This window comes from Epinephelus lanceolatus, chromosome 21 (genome assembly GCF_041903045.1).
Source record: "Epinephelus lanceolatus isolate andai-2023 chromosome 21, ASM4190304v1, whole genome shotgun sequence".
Classification (NCBI taxonomy): Eukaryota; Metazoa; Chordata; class Actinopteri; order Perciformes; family Serranidae; genus Epinephelus; species Epinephelus lanceolatus.
Genome location: NC_135754.1, coordinates 32,143,317 through 32,161,974, shown reverse-complemented (window position 1 = coordinate 32,161,974; position 18,658 = coordinate 32,143,317). Strand labels below are relative to the sequence as shown.

Genomic DNA, 18,658 nt, shown 5'->3' with positions numbered 1-18,658 from the left:
CTTTGAGTTGTAACAGAGTATTTTTACATTGCAGCATTGCTACTTAAGTAAAGCTCTGAATATTTCTAGTTAAAGAGTTGAATATCATTTTTGATTTTAGACACTTTGAGAAAGAAATGTGAGCCATGAAACCTTCACACATACAGAAATTCTGCTTCTTATTGTAAGCACTGATTTCGTCATCATCGCCCTTCAGAGAAACGCTATAAAAAGAAGTCCTCCTTGATTGCTTTAAAAACATCCAGTGATTTCAAGCAGGGGGTTTTAAACGTAATGGTGATACAAGAATACTCTCTAATGAGGAGAACAGAATAGAAATTAATGGACTTAATGCTTCTTTGTACCTCCCACCCTTCTCCTCATATTTCCATTTTCTCCTCCCTGACCAGCGTGTCCATCATCACCAGGGAGGATGGGTATTTAAACCCTGTGAACATGAAGCACCTGACAGGGCGAGAGTGATGTGGAGGGCAACGTATTCTCCTGACATGAGGTACATACTGGTTCTTCACTTCACACTGACGGCTGTCGCTGTCATCAATAACGACACCAACAGGTCTAACAAGCTGATCATTGGCTTCCAGGCCCCCTGGAATATCTCGTCCCCCTTCAGTGCCCTGCGGCTGGGCTCAGCCTTGCAGATAGCCGTGGACAAGGTGAACACCAACCCCTCCCTCCTGGGGAACTACAGTCTGGATTTTGTGTACACGGATACAGACTGTAATCCTAAAGTCTCCCTGGGAGGATTCATTAACCAGGTGTGGAGGGAGAACGTGTCTGCACTATTTGGTCCGGCGTGTCCTGAAGAAGCCGAGGTATGATTCATGTGATGTGGAAATTTATTATTCATGCATTAGATCTTTTTTTTTTTTTTTTTTGTGCATCACTTTTTTAGAGTAAAACAGGAGTTCCACAGGTGTCTAGCTTTGGTCCACTTCTCTTCAGTTTATATATAAATGTCTGTATGTAGGTATATATGTGTGTGTGTGTGTGTATATATTTATTGTTAAAGTTGATAGTCAAATGACTATACACAATAATTGAGACTCTTAAAGGGACAGTTCACCCCAAAATCAAAAATGCATGTTCTTCCTCTTACCTGTAGTACTGTTTATCAGTCTAGATTGTTTTGATGTGAGTTGCAGAGTGTTGGAGATATCGGCCGTAGAGTTGTCTGCCTTCTCTCAAATATAATAGAACTCAATGGCACTCAGTTTGTGGTGCTCAAAGCGCCAAACAATACATCTGAAACACTCAACAGCAATGTCTTGTTCCAGAAATCACGACCCAGTTACTCAAGATAATCCACAGACATTGTTCTGAGCAGTTTCATGTAGGAACTATTTTCTTTGTATCTAACTAAAGTTGACGACCGTATAGCTGCACAGAGGGAACCATCAATTCTGAACTGATATGGTTAGCAGGTGTAGTTCAGTCGAAAAAAATATCTTGAATACTCGCCAACCCACACCAAAACGATCTAGATTGATAAATAACAGACAGGTGAAAGGAAAAATCTGTATTTCAGATTTTGGGCTGAGCTGCCCCTCTAAGGTGGTGCCATAGTTGTGCAATTAACTTTCTGGATAGGGAGCTGGTAATATCTCATCACTGCCATGTTCTCAAGAAACTACCGGTAAATATGTAAAGACTGATGATTAAACTCATTCATAATCATTTCTGGTTGAGTGACTTGATGTGTGTGTGTGGGGAACTGTGACTTTGTGTCTTTCCATATAACCTCCTTTCAACAGACTTAATAGGGCTCATTGATGCTCAATGTTAGATGTGTATATAGACATGAATAGAGCCTTCAGTCCTAGTCTGCGATCATTTTGTCCATATTTGTGCACATTTTCTTAAAGCTTAAGAAGATGAAACAGAGCAGTACCACCGGAGATCATGGGGGAAGTGTAGTGTAGTTGAAGCGTGATACGACCATAGGACATGAAGACATTAAAAGATGGTGAAACAGAATAAATCGTTAATACAGTGAAAAGAATTCTCCATCTACATGTCACTATGTATTTAATGGCATGACAGACATTGCCATCTGCAACACTGCCTCTGTTAAAAGGTACAGTATTAAGACTTCTTCCACTACCGCCTCATTTGTTGTGTGAAACTTTTGCATTCGCCCTCTAGTGCCATCTGTTGGCAGTTATCAATGCCATCATAAAGGACACATGGACGTATGAGGGCAGTGAGATTTACAACAAATGGAAGTATCTAATTTTATACATAAAGAGAGTGTAAACCAGCCCATAGACAGACAGGTTATTACAGTATAGATCAGCAGTTCCTAACTGGTGGGTTGCAGTACAAAAGTGGGACGTGGGTCCATCGTGAATGGACTGCAAGTGACTTGCGAATGTATCAACTTTTTGAAAAAGACACTTTATTTTTGAGGTACAGTGAGTTATCAGCACAGAGCTCTTATTTTGAAGTGCCATTTCCTGCTGTAGAGCGAGGAAATAATGAACAGCTAATCTGTGTGGACCTTGAACTAATGACTAAGGAGAAATCTGGACCCCATGGCTGGACAAGTTGGGGACCACTGGTATAGATCATCAAGTGCTAATTTCTAATATTATTTTGAATTATTTCTAGGTTACTGGTCTCATTGCATCCACTTGGAACATCCCAATGTTTGCCTTTGTGGGACAGTCCTCCAAAATGGACAACAGTGAAATCTATGACTCCTACATCAAAATTGTGCCCCCTCTTAAAAGAAGCGCAGAGGTCCTGGTGAAGACCCTGGAGTTCTTCAGGTGGAGTCACGTAGCGATGATCGGAGGGGGGTTGGATTCAAACACTTGGGACAAAGTCGACGCTTTGTGGGACACCATTGAGAATCCGCTGAGAGAAAAATTCAACGTGGCTGCGGCAGTCAAGTTTGATACCAGCAATCCTGAGCTGTTGTATCAAAATATTCAGTTCATCTCAACAGTCGCCAGAGGTAAGAAGAGAAGTACTTTGTTTCTGGCTCTTTAAAGTCATATTTATACTGCTGATTTGGCTTCTAAATGTTTCCTGCCCTCCAGTGATTGTGGTGCTAACAAACAAAGATGATTCAATGGCTCTGTTGCTGGAGGCTGAGCGACAGGGTCTAATGAATGGCGACTTTGTGTTCTTCCTGATACAGCACTTTGAGGTCAGTGGCAGTGTGGTGAGTCAACTTTAGATATACAGTTACACACACATTTAATTGAGGTAAGTTGTTGTACTGTCAGGCAGAACCTAAACTCTGGATAAGCACTGAAAAAAGATCAAACTTATTATCTTCCATACCTCTTTAAGCTGTTTTTCATGGGTTTTGTATCCATCTTTTTCCTGAGCAGGATAACTTGTGGAAATACGCCCTGAACAACAAAATCCACCATGCCGCCATACGAGCTTTTGATATGACCTTCATCATCGGCCAGAAAGCCTACGAAGGCTATGAGTATTATGACTTCTTTGAGCAGGTTTTTGACAGACTGAGAGGACACCCGTTTCAGAGCAACTTGACATCCGAAAGAGAGGTAAGCACCCATCAACCATGTGAGAAATTGATTATTAAGATGTCTGAACACTTGACTATCATTTTATTTTTCTTATTTCAGGTTAGCCCGTACTCTGCCTACCTGCATGATGCAGTGCTTCTTTATGCGATGGGACTGAAGGAAGTCCTCAAAGATGGCAAAGACCCTCATGATGGACGGCAGCTGCTGCAGAGATTAAAAAATAAATACCACATTCGATTTGACGGTTGGTAACTGAGTGTTCGTAAAGCTTTTTACAAAGAAATGACAAGAGATCTGCTAAAAAGTAAATATGGTTTGGTACTCTTAAACTGTGTTAGAAGAAGTATTCAGATCTCTGTAGGAGAACTCATTTTGCAGAGTCAGTCTGGTCTCACTTCCAGAGTTTAAAATACGCCGCTTGGGCAGTGTCCCTGTTGTCATTATAGTGACGTGTGGTAGATGGTCCAAAAACCACAGGACTGTGACCCAGTAGACTGGTGTTCATGTCCCGTGTTTAACTAAAAGTCAATGAGAAGTTATTCTGTCACGTCAGTTGACTCACCCGATACTGTCAACCGTGTTCGTCTCTTGACCCTAACCAAGTACTTTTGTTGCCTGAACTTAACCGCTGACCCCTTCTTAATCACATGAAACGACTCATAAGATTTGCAGCCGATCCCTCTAGGTCAAGATCTGTGAGAAGGTTCCAATGGTGGACGTGCCACACCTCTTTGCCATGATCCTTTCCCAACAACACTGCCACGTGTCGTGTCTCACCACGTGGTTCTTCTCTTCTCCCTCTCTCTTTAGGGTTTACCAATAGCTCAATGACCATGCAGTGCATGAATGTATAATAACAACAGTGCAATTTTGGCTAGCTTACATTAGCTGAGATGCTAGTAGAAGCAAGTTGGTTTTTGTTTCTTTTTACTAAGATGGCAAAGACATGACCTGCCTTACTTAGCCTTTAGGGCCGTGTCAGCCAAAGCGTTTTTTTCTGAGGCAGACATATTTGTTTTAATGCTTTATAACGAGGGCGCCGTGTATTTACATTGTGCTACAAACTCCAGCAGCCCAGAAGCATTGGGCGTGAATTCTGCTGAGCTCTGCTGGTTGAATGTTTTCTTTTTCTGAGCCCCTGAGAGTTGAAAATGTTCAACTTTGGGCAAAAACATCACACTCGTCACTGTCAATTCAGCCTTCAAACCGTCACATCTTACATGAAAAGGTGCTGAACAAGAACGACAACGGAGAAGTATGTTAAAACTGGATACACTGTACATATATTTTGTTTCCTTTCATGAACCCACACAGACCAGCGGGTCCGTCTTCTCTCCCTGCAATTACTCTACCTTGTGCAGACATGTCTACTTCCACGGATATCCTGTATCATAGCAACCAGCTACAGTCATAGCATCTCAACTGAGAAAATGCCACTCCCCCAAAGCGTTCTCAAACTCTCCCAGTCGGTGTTACCAGAGGAGCACATGGCATTTTCAGCTGGGAAAAAACACTCTGGTGAAAACAGGGCCTTAATCTGCCTCTGACTGGCTCACTCTGAGATTCTTACCCTGACCCTAACCAATCGTAGCTTGTAGCTAAGATGGTAGCAGAGATGGAGTGTGTTAAACTTAAGTCCAAAATGCTAATGTTAGCTGAGATGCTAGTGCAGATTAGTTGGGGGAGGGATGTGAGGAGTGGGAGGGCACTGAGGTACAGTGGGGCCACCACCAGATATACCTGACATCATAGACCGTACAATAAAGATGGACGTCAGATGAAAACCTAAACATCTAAACCACTCCGTGGTGGCCGGCTGCAGTGTAGGTCAAAACCTCGCCCCCTCCATGGTAGCGGATAGGATGTGAGACAAACTAAAAAATCAAAGGACATGTCAACCTAAAATGACAGAAACCAAAGATGGTTTCTGTCATTTTAGGTGTGTGTTCAAGCGTTCATTTTCTCGGTAAGTTTGGTTTTAACTAGTTGTCCAGTGCTATAAAAAGGGGGTCTGACATCGCTGGATGGATGAGGCCATACTTGTCCATCTTTGTATACAGTCATCGCTTGAGATTCGTCGAACTCTCTGTGTCAAGATACAACAAAAAAGCTAATGCGTCAAAATATGATGAGTAGGAATAAAATCACGTCGGCAGAATGGCTCATTTTAGATCAGTTTATAATTACAACTAATCACAATCACTATTATCGCAGCTGGTAAAGGTTGCATTTATTTTAGTCGCTTTATCGTCTGCTAGGTGGCTTAACCCATAAAATTAATAATATGAATATGAATATATTATTTTACAAGTACAATATTTCCCTCTGAAATATAGTGTAGTACAAAGTAGCATAAAATGGAAATACTCAAGTACATACATCAGAATTGTACTTAAATACAGTGCTTAAGTAAACATACTTTCCACCACTGGTTTTCATTACAGGCGCCTCTGGACTGGTCCACTTTGACGATGAGGGGGAGAGAAATGTGGACTATTCCATTTATGACCTGCAGCATGTAGGAGACGTCACCAAGTTTGTACCCATCCTCCATTATGACAGTCACACCAAAGCTGTCCGGTAAAATATGTACATCTAATATATATTATCAAACAATCCAACTTTTTTTTTTTTTTTTTTTTTTTTACGAACTCATTTTGGGGAATAATACTAAAAACAAATGTCATTTCAGGCCAACATCTATGTTTGCCTCTGTGGTCTGGCCGAGCGGAAGACGTCCCTCTGACAAACCAGAGTGTGGGTTCAACAATGAACTCTGTGAATGGCTCAGTAATGGTAAAGGTAACACTTTTCTAATTATGCAACCACTAAATACACCAATTATCCATATATTATGTTTCCATAAAATAAACCAAACAGGCCAAGCTAACCACCGTCATGATTTGCTATCTTAATGGCTAGCAGACATAATCCTGCTGGCTCTGCTCGTGACCTTCCCCATCATTGGTGTACTGGCAGTTTTGTGCATCGGGGTCCTCATTCTGCAGAAGTTACGTCTCCAGACGAAGCTCGAAGACGCCTGCTGGTGGCTGATCAACTACAGTGATATCACCATCATCAGGGAGCACTCAGTATGAGCACCGAACACTGATGAAGAATAAAAGAAGCATGAGCATGCATGTATGAGTGTGTTTGCCTGTCTGGTTTTGTGTTTACAGGCTTGTTTGGTGTGTTTGTGTCTCGTCCAGGGATTTCAGGGTTTATCTCTGAGCACCACAGCCAGTCAGAGCATGAGCAGTGGCTCTCAGTCCACTTTCTCCAATAACAGTTTCGGCCTGAGGGACAAGACAGGGAAAGAAAACGTCTACACCACCATAGGTCTCTACCAGGTACCATCTTATTCGGTTTAACGCCAGCCAATGTAACCTGCTATATACCCTTATACAAGGGACTGTTCTTTACTTATCAGAGGAACAGGGTGGCTGGGGTGTGACTTCTTTTTTGTTAGCTACAAAAAGGTTTTCCTTGAGCCTCCCTGAGTGACTGTGGAGAAAATGCAATGACCCATCGTCCTCCATAAATTAACTTTAACAATGAATTTTTAAATATTCACATCAAAGGATCAAATGACGGATTTGGAGCCAATGCAATGAGCAAATTATCAAAACAAACAGCTTATTTCTTTAGCAAAATGCTTATCCACCTTAGAAATCACATCCCCATCACACACCTGTGTATTCACCTCAGCAAAATATGGGGGTATGACAGCAACCCCTCCAACCACACACACAACCACCTGTTGTTAGCATTTATACTTGTGCGGTGGTGTGTCTGTGTCATTCTGCAGTTACACCTCCAAAACACTAGTGGGCAGCGGGGTTTCTGCCAAGTACTGTAAAGTTTAGTTGATTCAAAACAAACATTAAACACACATTAAACATGGCTTAATAGAGACAAATTCAAAAACAAGTACACCAATCAGCTTCACTATAACTCGCAGCATTCACAGACAAACACTTGTCTTTATCTGGACACATTTTCCCCAGAAATACAACATGCTAACATTATTAGCACAAGCCTATAGCATTTTACATTGTATAAATTACCCTAGCAGCTAGCAGACTTTTCCTCTCCTCATATGAAACCAGGAACAACAGCAACATTAACAAAGGTAACGTTACAAAATTCAGCTCCATTACAACTCACCAGGTTCACTGACAAAACAACTGTCTTATACTAAACATGTTTTCCAAACAAATACAACATGCTAACATTATTAGCACAAGCCTATGGCATTTTTCATTGTATAAATTAGCCTAGTGACTAGCAGAGATTTCCTCTGCTCATATGAAGCCAGGATAAATCACGCACAAGACTTAAAATGCTATTTTTGTGGAGGCTTTACTGTGTTCACAATTTATTGTTTCTTATCTGTGAAATTAAAGTAAATAAAAGCTTTGTTTCCACTGAGGGAAATGGTTTCAGCTTACAAAATTAGACAGGAGGTCTGCAACGCCGAAACCTGGCATTACATTTCTGGGGAAGTGCATGTCAGGCTACAGCATATACAGGAATAAATGCGTTTTCCTAATTTTTTTTTTTTTTTTTTGTTCCATACAGGGAAATCAAGTGGCCATCAAGTACACCAAGAGCCCTGTTTGCACTAACTTCCATAAACCTTCAGTTATTGCGGAGTTCAATATGGTAAAGTTCCTCATGTTGTTCTTGATCAAACAAACATTTTGATTTTTTCGTTATTCTGTTTTTTTTTGTATTTGTTTAAATAAATGTAAAGGTCTAGATACAGGAAATGTAACTAAAAAGAGGTATATGTAACGTTCATAATGAAGAAGAAACATCTTCAACTTAAAGGGAAATTTCAGTTTATTTCAACCTGTCTCCTATCGTCCTAAATTTGTTTCAAGTGACTAGTGACATAAAAATAATAGTTAGCATGTTAGCCGTTAGCCTAGATACAGCCGGGGCGCATAGTAGCGTCAGACCTGTTAAAACGTAAGTGAACGGGCAACCTTCAAGTGCAAAGTTAGTCCACTAAACAAGCTTTTTTTCCACAAAGACCGCCTCATATCGTTAGGATAAATGTCAGAGAACATACAGAAAACGACATGTAAGTGTGTTATCTTACCTTACCGGTGTGCTGTTTGTTTACCATCTAGCTCTGCTTTCCAAAGCATGGCCGAAATATCGCGAGAACAAGAACCAACAGAAGGCAGAACCGGACAGTAGCCTGAAAAGTTCATTCATTTATTTTATGAAAGATTTATAGATAGCTGTATCTAGGCTAACGGCTAACATGCTAACTAACAAATTATTTTTATGTCACTAGTCACTTGAAACAAATTTAGGATGATAGGAGACAGGTTGAAATAAACCTAGATTTCCCTTTAAAATAAGGCTGCTTTTTTTTCACAACTACTCAAATCCTAAAGATATTATTCTTTAAGACATATTAGTGAACATTTTCAGCACTCATGAAATACATACAGTTGTTGTGTGCCTAACCATCTCAAACTTTTTAAGACAGATGAAAGAAATGAAACATGAGAACTTGGTGCAATTCTTTGGTGTTTGCATTGAGCCACCAAATGTCTGTGTGGTCACCCAGTACTGCAGGAAAGGCAGTCTGAAGGTCAGTGTCTCAGCCTCTACTGCATGTACACACACTTTTAATTCTTGCTGTGAAGTATCACTGCAGAACTGACACTTTTACGCTTTGTATTGTAACTCAATACCGTCTCAATACTATATTGACCAGTAATTTTAAGTGTGTAATTAGATATTTAACTTGAAAATGCTGCTGTTATTTTTTTCTGCAGGATGTCCTGAAGTCTACAGATGTTGAGCTGGACGCGATGTTCAAGCTCTCCTTTGCTTATGACATTGTCAATGTGAGTCAGTTCATTTAAGCAGCATGTTATTGTTGTTACCGATTTAGTGTTGGGAAAGACAATTTAATCATCATATGCAATCAGTGTTTCACAAATGTACTCAGAGTACGGGCTGAGTTTTTTTTTTTTTACATGGTAACGGCCAGCTAGTCTTTAATGTGTTGTGTGTTATGTGTGTTTATTTGTGTTCTAGGGAATGGATTTCATCCACAAAAGTAACTTGAAATTTCACGGGAACCTAAAGCCCAGCACGTGTCTGGTGGACAGTCGACTCCAGATAAAACTCTCTGGCTTTGGACTGTGGGAGTTTAAATACGGCAGCAAAAACAAGATCATCCCACTGGATAGCCTCAATCATGAAGGTCAGTGGCTGCACTCGAATGTTTACCAAGTGTCGTTTTAATTGTTCATGAATTTATCATAGCAGGAAACAGATGTGAGAACATGTGTGGTGATTTGTTGTAGTGATGTACTGGACAGCCCCCGAGCTTCTGAGACAAGTCGGACTCCAGGTCAATGGGACGCCCAAAGCGGACGTCTACAGCTTTGCCATCATCATGTGGGAGCTCATGTACAACGCTAAGTCTGGCCCCTATTATGACATCAATCTGGAGCCCAAAGGTAAACATCAAGCAAAGCCTTTTGTTCAGGGCAGGTCATGCCCTGCCATAGTCTTTCTGCATAATAATCAATGATGTGCTTGTATTTGGGACAATGCCATTGAAGAAAAGGCGTTCTGAGCAAGGTGTGTTTGTTTTTGGGATACTGTGCTGTTGTTGGGACTCTGAAATTATGAGCTGTTGGAATAATGGCATGGCATCGTCCAGTTTACTTGACTGAGATCATTTAAGTCTTCCAAAAATAAAAATGGCACACAGGAGGCTGGAAATGAAACAAAGTTAAAATTAATTCAACTGAAAATGACAAATAACAAGACGAAGACTGCTCATGCTAACAGTTCTGTGTTAGGCTGCAATAAGCCCAGTTCAGACCAAAGATTTGAACAAAGACAAGCTGAAACAGGTACTTGCAATGCACCGTTCTGCAACGTTCTAAAAACCTGCCAGTTCAGATAAATAATTATCTCTGTGCAACAACTCTCGTGCATCAGTTCTGATTTCCACCTTTTCAGGCTTATTTTGTGGCTGAATATAATTTGTAGCTTCTTAAATTATAAATGAGGATGCTAACATGCTCAAAATGACAATGCTGTACCATGTTCACTATCTAGAAGTTTAGTGTGTTAGCATGCTAGCATTAGCTAATTGGCACTTAACACAGTACAGCTGAGGCTGATGTGAATGTTCTGGATACTGGATTATTCTATGCCAAGAAGTCTTCTTGGGCCTAACGGCATCATATGACAGATGTAATTCCACTGTTTGGCCAATAGTTGTTGAGAAATTTCGTCTGGTTGTGGACAGTCTACCAGTGCCACACTGCTAGCATGGCCAAAAAAAGTCTCAAACTAAATTCCCCAGTTTTCCAACACCACGATGATTCTTGCTTCTTGCATCAATGTTTTCCCCAGAGATTATCATGCAGTTGCGGACACCTTACCAAGGGGAATTCCTCCGACCACCTCTGTCTGAGGAACTGTGTGATGAGAACATCAACTTACTGCTGAAGGCCTGCTGGAATGAAAACCCAGACCACCGACCACCGTTTGCTTCTATACGGAGACAGCTGAAGGACATCAGCCCAGACAGGTCAGGCTTCAGACATTTTTCTTGTTCCTTACCCATAATATGCTTTAAAATGCTGTGAGGAAATAAATTGTTCTCCCTGTCTCTAATTTAGGCCTGCAGGTGCAGTATGTAATATGGTTACATGCTTTAATTTTATTTACTTGCTTGTTGTCCTAAACTAGACAGCATTCACTGAGCGCATACCTTTGCTGGGGCTGAAAATTCAGCCATTATCTGTTCACCCTCATGCCGAGGGAGGCTCTGGTGAAGTTTTAGAGTCCTCACATCACTTGCGGAGATCCGAGGGGGGAGTGGGTAGCAACACAACTGCACACCTAATGGCTGACGGCAACCCAGATTAAAACGTCCAAGAACACAAATTGAATCCACAAAGTATCTCCATACTGCTCGTCTGTAGTGATCCAAGTGTCCTGAAGCCCCGACATAAAAAGTTGTTTGGGAAAAACGTCATTTAAACTCTGTTTTTAGCCTCATTGTAGCCTGTAGCTCTAAATACCTCTCTGTACACTGAGCTGACGTGTGTGCGCTTGAGCGAGACCGCAACACATGGGCACCGCCTTCATGTGTGTTCACATGCTTTCGCTGGTCTTGCGCGCAAGCGCACATGTGAGCACAGTCAACAGAGAGACAGTTAGAGCTACAGGCTACAATGAGGCTAAAAACAGAGTTCAAATGACGTTTTTCCAAACAACTTTTTATGTCGGGGCTTCAGGACACTTGGATCACTACGGACGAGCAGTATGGAGATATTTTGTGGTTTCAATTTTGTGCTCTTGGACGTTTTAATCTGGGGCGCCGTCTGCCATTAGGTGTGCTAGCCGCTCCCCCCTCGGATCTCCGCAAGTGATGTGAGGACTCTAAAACATCACCTGAGCCTCCCTTGGCACGAGAGTGAACAGATAATGGCTGAATTTTCATTTTTGGGTGCACTATCCCTTTACGTTAGTGCAGTAGTTAAGGAGTCAATAGCAAAAATGTTAAAGGTTCTGTATGTAACTTAACTTTAATCGTTTTTTTATTGCCCACGGGTGAACGGGTGGTAACGTAATCTAAAAACGGAAACTTTCCCCAACCTTCTCAGTTGCCTCCAGCTGTCTGTGGTCTGATTTCTATGTAAAGGACTCGAGCTGAATTTTTCCCGAAAAATCCAAAGGATATGACATGATGCGCATCCTTGAGCTTCTTTTCTCTCTTTAGATCTGCTACAGCTTTAGCAGAGTGCAACAGTAGCTAATGTTAGCTAAGAGATGGATTCCACTAGTGTGAACAAACAACTGTCACCCACCACAACACACTGCGAGTCCACACATGCCGGACATGCCGTTTCCGTTATTTTACAGGTAACATCTCGAATTCAACCAGAACAAGAGCAAGTGCCGGAGGTCTGATCCTGGGCCACCCACCAGATTAGCACACTTTGTTGCTGTTGTTGGCCACTAGCCCGATGTGAACCACAGGGTTGGTCTTTGCACTGGCTAAATTCGAGTTGCTGATGTATCTAAAGTCCGAGCGACTGTCTGCTTTTGTATTGGGGAAGTAGTGTCCTTGCAGTGGGGAATCAGGTGGAGGGTCCACAGGCTGCCCTAGCTAGCTAATTCTTATCTCATTTGTGCTCTGATAAACAGTTAATCCATTAAATTAAATTCCCCATGGTGAGGACAGAAATTCTAATGTAGAGGGGCATCGGTGGCTTAGTGGTAGAGCAGGCGCCCCATGTACAAGACTGTTGACGCAGCGGCCCGGTTTCAACTCCAGCCTGTGGCCCTTTAATGCATGTCACTCCCTCTCTCTCTCTCTCTCTCTCTCTCTCTCTCCCCCCCCCTTCACACTTGTCTGTCCTATCAAATAAAGTCCAAAAATGCCCCAAAAAATAGCTGTAAAAAAAAAATTATAATAATAATTCTAACGTTAGAAAAAATGCTGACATGTTGTTGTGGTTTTGGATGGCTAACGTTAACTAACGTTAGCTTGCTTGCTGACATAGACAAATCGCTAGCTAGGTAATATAGCAACATGCTGCTTAAATGATTACTCTCTTTTAATTCATCCAGAATCCAGGGCTGGTAAATTAGCTACCTTGCCGTTTGCACATAACTTTTTCAGCTAACGTTACGAAGCAACCAATGCCAGATAAATGCAGCATAGCTTAGCTAAGCCTACAGCTAGCTGGCTACCTTAGCGTGCCTGCTCACTCATGTTATCACTAGGAAAATACAATGTGAGTGGATTTATTGGATGGCTATCTTGCCAAACAACTTCCTAGCTAACGTGATACAGTACATGATACTAACTTATGTGTAAGGGCAATTTCCATTCCACGTATTTGTTCTTTGGTGTGTGTTCCATGTTGTTGCTTTCCGTATTAAATGTACAAATGAACTTGTCTTACCACAAGGTGCAGGGCAGGCACTCGAAACTTAAAACACAGACTTCAAAACTTAACTGCTGTCATGAAGCAGTCAAAAAACCGTGTCGCTACAAACCAGAAAAAGCACTAGACAGCTGATAGCTCCACCTCTTTATACATGGCTGCTAGCAATCACTCAGTCGATGCTCAGTCAGCTGATTGTCAAAGTAACATCTACCTGTCAGATTAACAATTATCGCAAATACAGCCTGCAACAAGCCCATTTTCATTTCATTTGACATAATTTATAATAACAAAATCCATACACAAAGTCGTTAAAGAAAAATTCATTCCAAAAGCAAAAATTTGGAAAAATCATAATCATGGCTCCAACATTATTTATCACACATTGGTGTTGATGTAACATTACAAAGCACTTCTACAAGCCAAGAATGATGTAGCAGTGAACGAGCTAACCATAACCTGAGCTAATGTTAGCAAGCTAGCTGTAACTTAGCTATTCTACATGGTTGCTCTCAACAGCAGCGAATGTAATTTGCAAGTGGTTAACTACGTAGTATCATGGAGCCAATGGTCCAAATTAAATATAGGAAGATTGTAGATGGTAACGTTATGCTAAATATGATTGAAATGTACTTTCATCCTTTTACAAACAAGATGGCAGTCAGTCACAATCAGTTTCATGTCACTTTTTTAGCCGATGCCCACTCATGGCTACCGATGGCCTCAGAGAGAGGTGTTGCTAATAACAGCTGTTTTGTAAAAGTTACATACAGAATCTTTAAGGATTTTCAATATTAAAATGAAAATTTGAGAAGTCCTACTGGTTAACAAACGAGCAAACTCAACCGGAAAACTCCTTAAAGGAGGTGATCATGATTTTCTGTACTGTAGTCATGCAAATATACTGGATAATATGGTGGAAAAGTTGGAGAAATATGCAAATCACTTGGAGGAGGTGGTGGAGGAGAGGACCAATCAGCTCACAGCAGAGAAGAGCCGTGCAGATAAGCTTCTCTCCAGCATGTTACCAAGGTACTTGAATTCAAATAGCAATGTATGGTAACCCATTCAAATCACGTGACCACGGTGGCACCGGCTGAATGGGCATCCATGACTACACCCCTCACCTTGTCAGTGCTTCATTGGTTCATAGACCGATTGCAGATCAGCTGATGGCAGGGAAGTCCGTGGAGCCGCAAAGCTACGACATGGTGACCATCTTCTTCTCTGACATTGTGGGCTTCACGTCCATGTGCTCTGTCAGCTCTGCGATGGAGGTGGTGACGTTCCTCAATGACCTCTACAGCCTCTTTGACGACATTATCAAGATGTACGATGTCTATAAAGTAAGTCACACGCAACGATTTTAGTCTGTTTTAATCTTTATGAATTGAGGGGAGTATAATCTGTAATATGTAGGTTAGAAGTTTTTGTGCACAACATAGGACTGTAGTTTCATACACACCTCACAGACATGACAGTAGTAGCAATCCTTTCACAAACTCTCCAAAATGTGAGACTTTTTTTCAATATAACTGCACTTTGCTTATTGCAGGAAAAAAAACAGCTTCCCACTGTTACTTTAAAAAACTGGTAGTAAAATTTTGTCATCTTCGTGTCTTAGGTGGAAACAATTGGCGATGCGTACATGGTAGCCAGTGGTCTACCTATCAGCAACGGCTTTCAGCACGCTATAGAGATATCCACGATGGCTCTACATTTCTTGAGTGCAATCAAGATCTTCAGAATCCACCACATGCCTACTGAGAATCTTGCAATCCGCATCGGGATACATTCTGGTTAGAGACAGATTTATTTTATTGTTAATGCTGAAGTATTTGTTTTTTTCAGGTGGCATATTTAGAAGGAACCAGAAACTTAATGAGAGTGGTTATAAACGACCAATAGTTTGCAAGATTTCTGGTTCATTCAAAGTCGTCCTACTCACTTGTCATTGAGAACTTTGCTGAAGTTTGTACATGAAAGATTTGAGACATTTGAGTGGATACACACAGTTTGTCTTTTTGCTCGTGGGTTTCATAGGTCCAGTGGTTGCTGGAGTGGTCGGCACCACGATGCCTCGCTACTGTCTCTTTGGTGACACGGTGAACATGGCCTCTCGCATGGAAAGTAACAGCTTACGTGAGTCACACCTATACAGAGGCTGTTTATTCAGACCATCAGTACTTCACTTTCATTAATCAAACCTTCTGGAGAGTGGTTTAAGCAGTTTTAAAACTATACCTTCAAAATGTTTGTCCCTGTCTTCTGTATAACAGCCCTGAAGATTCACATATCTCAGTGCACCGCTGACATTCTGGTCCAGGCTGGATCGTTTGTGCTGGAGGAAAGAGGGGAAATTGAAATGAAGGTGACTTAAGAGTCTGCATGTCTTTTTTTCCCTCCAAATAAGATGTACAGCCAATATTTTTAACATTTTTAATACCTTCATGTGTTTGTGTCTACGACAGGGTAAAGGGTCTCATAAGACCTACTGGCTGCTGAGCAAAAAAGGATTTAACCCTCCTGTCATTGCTCACAGCTCTCCACCATCTGACAGTCACAGACTACAGGCAGAGGTACAGTTAACACACCACAGTCTCTTCGTTTTGATAAAGACACTATATATCTATGGTAGTAAATGTAGTATTTCATGTAAAGCAGTGTTGTATATTGACCTTTGTTTGTGATATCTCTGCTCAAGAAACTAGGAATGGTCCGAGTCGCTGAGAAAAGGGCCCAGAAAACGCTGACCAAAGCCATGATGACAACAGTACACATTTAAGGAACAACTGCATATTCTGACCAAATTAAGCACAATTTGGTGGGTTCACAGAAACGACTTGTGAAGAGGAGACAAAATGTAGACAGAGACTGGAGTGATGATATAAAACACCGTAGAGCTGAGAGGATCACAACATTTGTGTTTTCAGACTCTTGCTAAAGAAAGCTAAAGATACTTTCTAATCTTAAAGGGACAGTTCACTCAGAAATCAAAAATACATATGTTTCCTCTTATTACAGAGTATTGGAGATATCGGCCGTAGAGATATCTGCCTTCTCTCCAATATAATGGAACTAGATGGCACTCAGCTTGTGGTGCTCAAAGGGCTAAAGAAATACATTAAAAAAAAACTCAACAGCAATGTCTCTTTCCAGAAATCCTGACCAGGTTACTTCAAGATACATTTTTCAGGCGCTGTGAGCAAACAAAACTACAGTTAAAGGAGAAGTCCGGTATTTTGCACTCATTTTCCGAGAGTTTGGGTTTCCCCCTGCCTGGCTTAACACTGCTGCCAGTAGCCATGTGTGAGCCTGTCCTAAAACCACCCCCTAAACGTTCGTTTTCAAAGCCATGAAACTCGCAGAGTAGCTCGTAGCTAACGGTGGTTTCCGTGATGATTTATGTGACATTTTGTGTAATCCATTGGTTTTCTATAGAAGCCTCATTGTCCGTTGGTGGTAATCCGCCACCGGAAACGGAAAGAGGGTTGTTTACGACAAGGTTATAGTCATTAGCCATGTTTCCATGAGCCTAATTAGATGCGCATCTAGAAGCATCGCATCGGAAAATAATGATGGAAACGCCAAAATTCGAATTAAAATCCCCTGATTCGCACAAAGTAAAATACGCTCGCTTTAGCCGGGTTTTGGTTGATTTGAAAAAATGTTGATTCGCAAAACAGGGGATGGAAACAGTTATGTTCGAATTAAGTCTGACGTAGCGCACCTCTCTCCATGGTGATATCCACACTCCGGGTCGGGAAGGTGGTAATGCATTTACAAGCTGGTTGCCAACAGCCAGAAAACGTAGAAGAAGAAGAATGCGAGACTTGTTTTGTTTCTGGTTCTGCAGAAATCTCGCGCGAGTTCGTAGTTTTCACCAAAGTCCATACATTTAATGGAAACACACAGGATTCGTATTTCTTTTAATGTGCATTTCCCAATGATTCGAATCACTTTTGGATGGAAACATAGCTATTGTAGTCTTTTAGCTCAGTGAAAGTGCCGGCTCGACAGTGCTGTGTGCGCTCCTGGAGGAAGAACAAGAACGAAAAAAAAAGTTTTGTAATAAGTTTAAACAACTGCACAATGGATTACTCGCTTGTAAACAACCTTCGCAGTACGATGCCTTTGAACACAACGCCAACCTTCTTCTTCTTCTCTGTGTCCCATTACATTGCAATTGTTTCCTGCCGGTTGCCGACACCCACGTAAAGGAGCATTATCGCCATCAAGTGGGCTGGAGTGTATAACGCTTCAGGGTCAAACGAACAATCAAGCAGAAGTTTACACACGGGTGTGACGCAGCTGAAAAAATAGTTCCACAATCGAGATGAATAGTGAAAACACGGATGGAAACCACAGTTAGCTATGATTTTTATGTCAGAACATCAGTTAACACCACTGACCACTCTGTCCAGTTTCATGGCTTTGAAAACAAATGTTTAGGGTGGTTTTAGGACAGGTTCACACATGGCCATAGGCAGCAGTGTTAAGCCAGGCAGGGGAAAGCCAAATTCTCTGAAAATGAGCAATCATCACTATTTTGGTCTTAACCACTCCATTTCATCATAAACAACCCAGAAATGGTGCTCAAAGTGCAAAATACCGGACTTCTCCTTTAAGAGAAAACGTATGTATTTTTGATTTCGGGTTAACTGTCCCTTAAATTCTGAGTGACACATCCATTCCTTCATTGAGAAGAAGTGGAGTCAATGCTAATATAAAAATACTGATTGTTTAATTCAGACTGTTCTTTGTAGCTCATATTTTAAAGCAAAAGGAAATGGGGATTTGATGTAAAAATACAAAAATGTATATATTTAGGCATATGTCATATGAGAAGAAATTAATAAATTAATATTATAATATATAATTATATTATATAATTAACAGTGATACAGGTTAAGTTTCTTAAGTTTCTTACTGTTTCTTTTAAAAAAAACAATTCTTTGTTGCATTTTGTGAGGACGTCAGACAGCCAACTTTATATATTTTAAAACAAAAATTGTTTCCTTTTAACATACAGAGAAGTCAGACTCAATGATGCTGCATGTAATCAAAATGGTTTGAAAATGTTTTGTTCCCGAGGATTAAATTTGAATGAAATAAATATTAAAGTATGTTTAACCATCTGATTTATGTTTATTATCTGATTTCAATTTCTGGATTAAAGGAAATAGTTTATTTATTCATCAA

At 41.0% G+C, this 18,658-nt stretch overlaps 1 protein-coding gene across 1 annotated transcript; it reads left to right on the top strand.

The window, feature by feature from the left end:
* The first annotated feature begins 474 nt into the window (after positions 1 to 474).
* gucy2g (guanylate cyclase 2g) lies at positions 475 to 16,677 on the top strand. Its single transcript, XM_033612188.2, has 22 exons — positions 475 to 815; positions 2,611 to 2,959; positions 3,045 to 3,169; positions 3,342 to 3,524; positions 3,606 to 3,750; positions 5,951 to 6,086; positions 6,199 to 6,302; positions 6,432 to 6,598; positions 6,716 to 6,856; positions 8,088 to 8,171; positions 9,013 to 9,117; positions 9,305 to 9,376; positions 9,570 to 9,738; positions 9,842 to 9,997; positions 10,908 to 11,085; positions 14,348 to 14,488; positions 14,610 to 14,802; positions 15,081 to 15,255; positions 15,500 to 15,598; positions 15,736 to 15,827; positions 15,928 to 16,035; positions 16,161 to 16,677. The coding sequence occupies exons 1-22, from the start codon at positions 489 to 491 to the stop codon at positions 16,239 to 16,241; spliced, it is 3,330 nt and encodes a 1,109-aa protein (XP_033468079.2). The 5' UTR covers positions 475 to 488; the 3' UTR covers positions 16,242 to 16,677.
* The last annotated feature ends 1,981 nt before the right edge of the window (positions 16,678 to 18,658 follow it).

Excerpts from the sequence above, each read along its gene's own strand:
- gucy2g (XM_033612188.2), top strand. The coding sequence starts at position 489 with ATGAGGTACATACTGGTTCTTCACTTCACACTGACGGCTGTCGCTGTC. Across the intron at positions 816-2,610 it reads CGTGTCCTGAAGAAGCCGAG|GTTACTGGTCTCATTGCATC; the intron begins GTATGATTCATG and ends AATTATTTCTAG. Across the intron at positions 6,599-6,715 it reads CCATCATCAGGGAGCACTCA|GGATTTCAGGGTTTATCTCT; the intron begins GTATGAGCACCG and ends TGTCTCGTCCAG.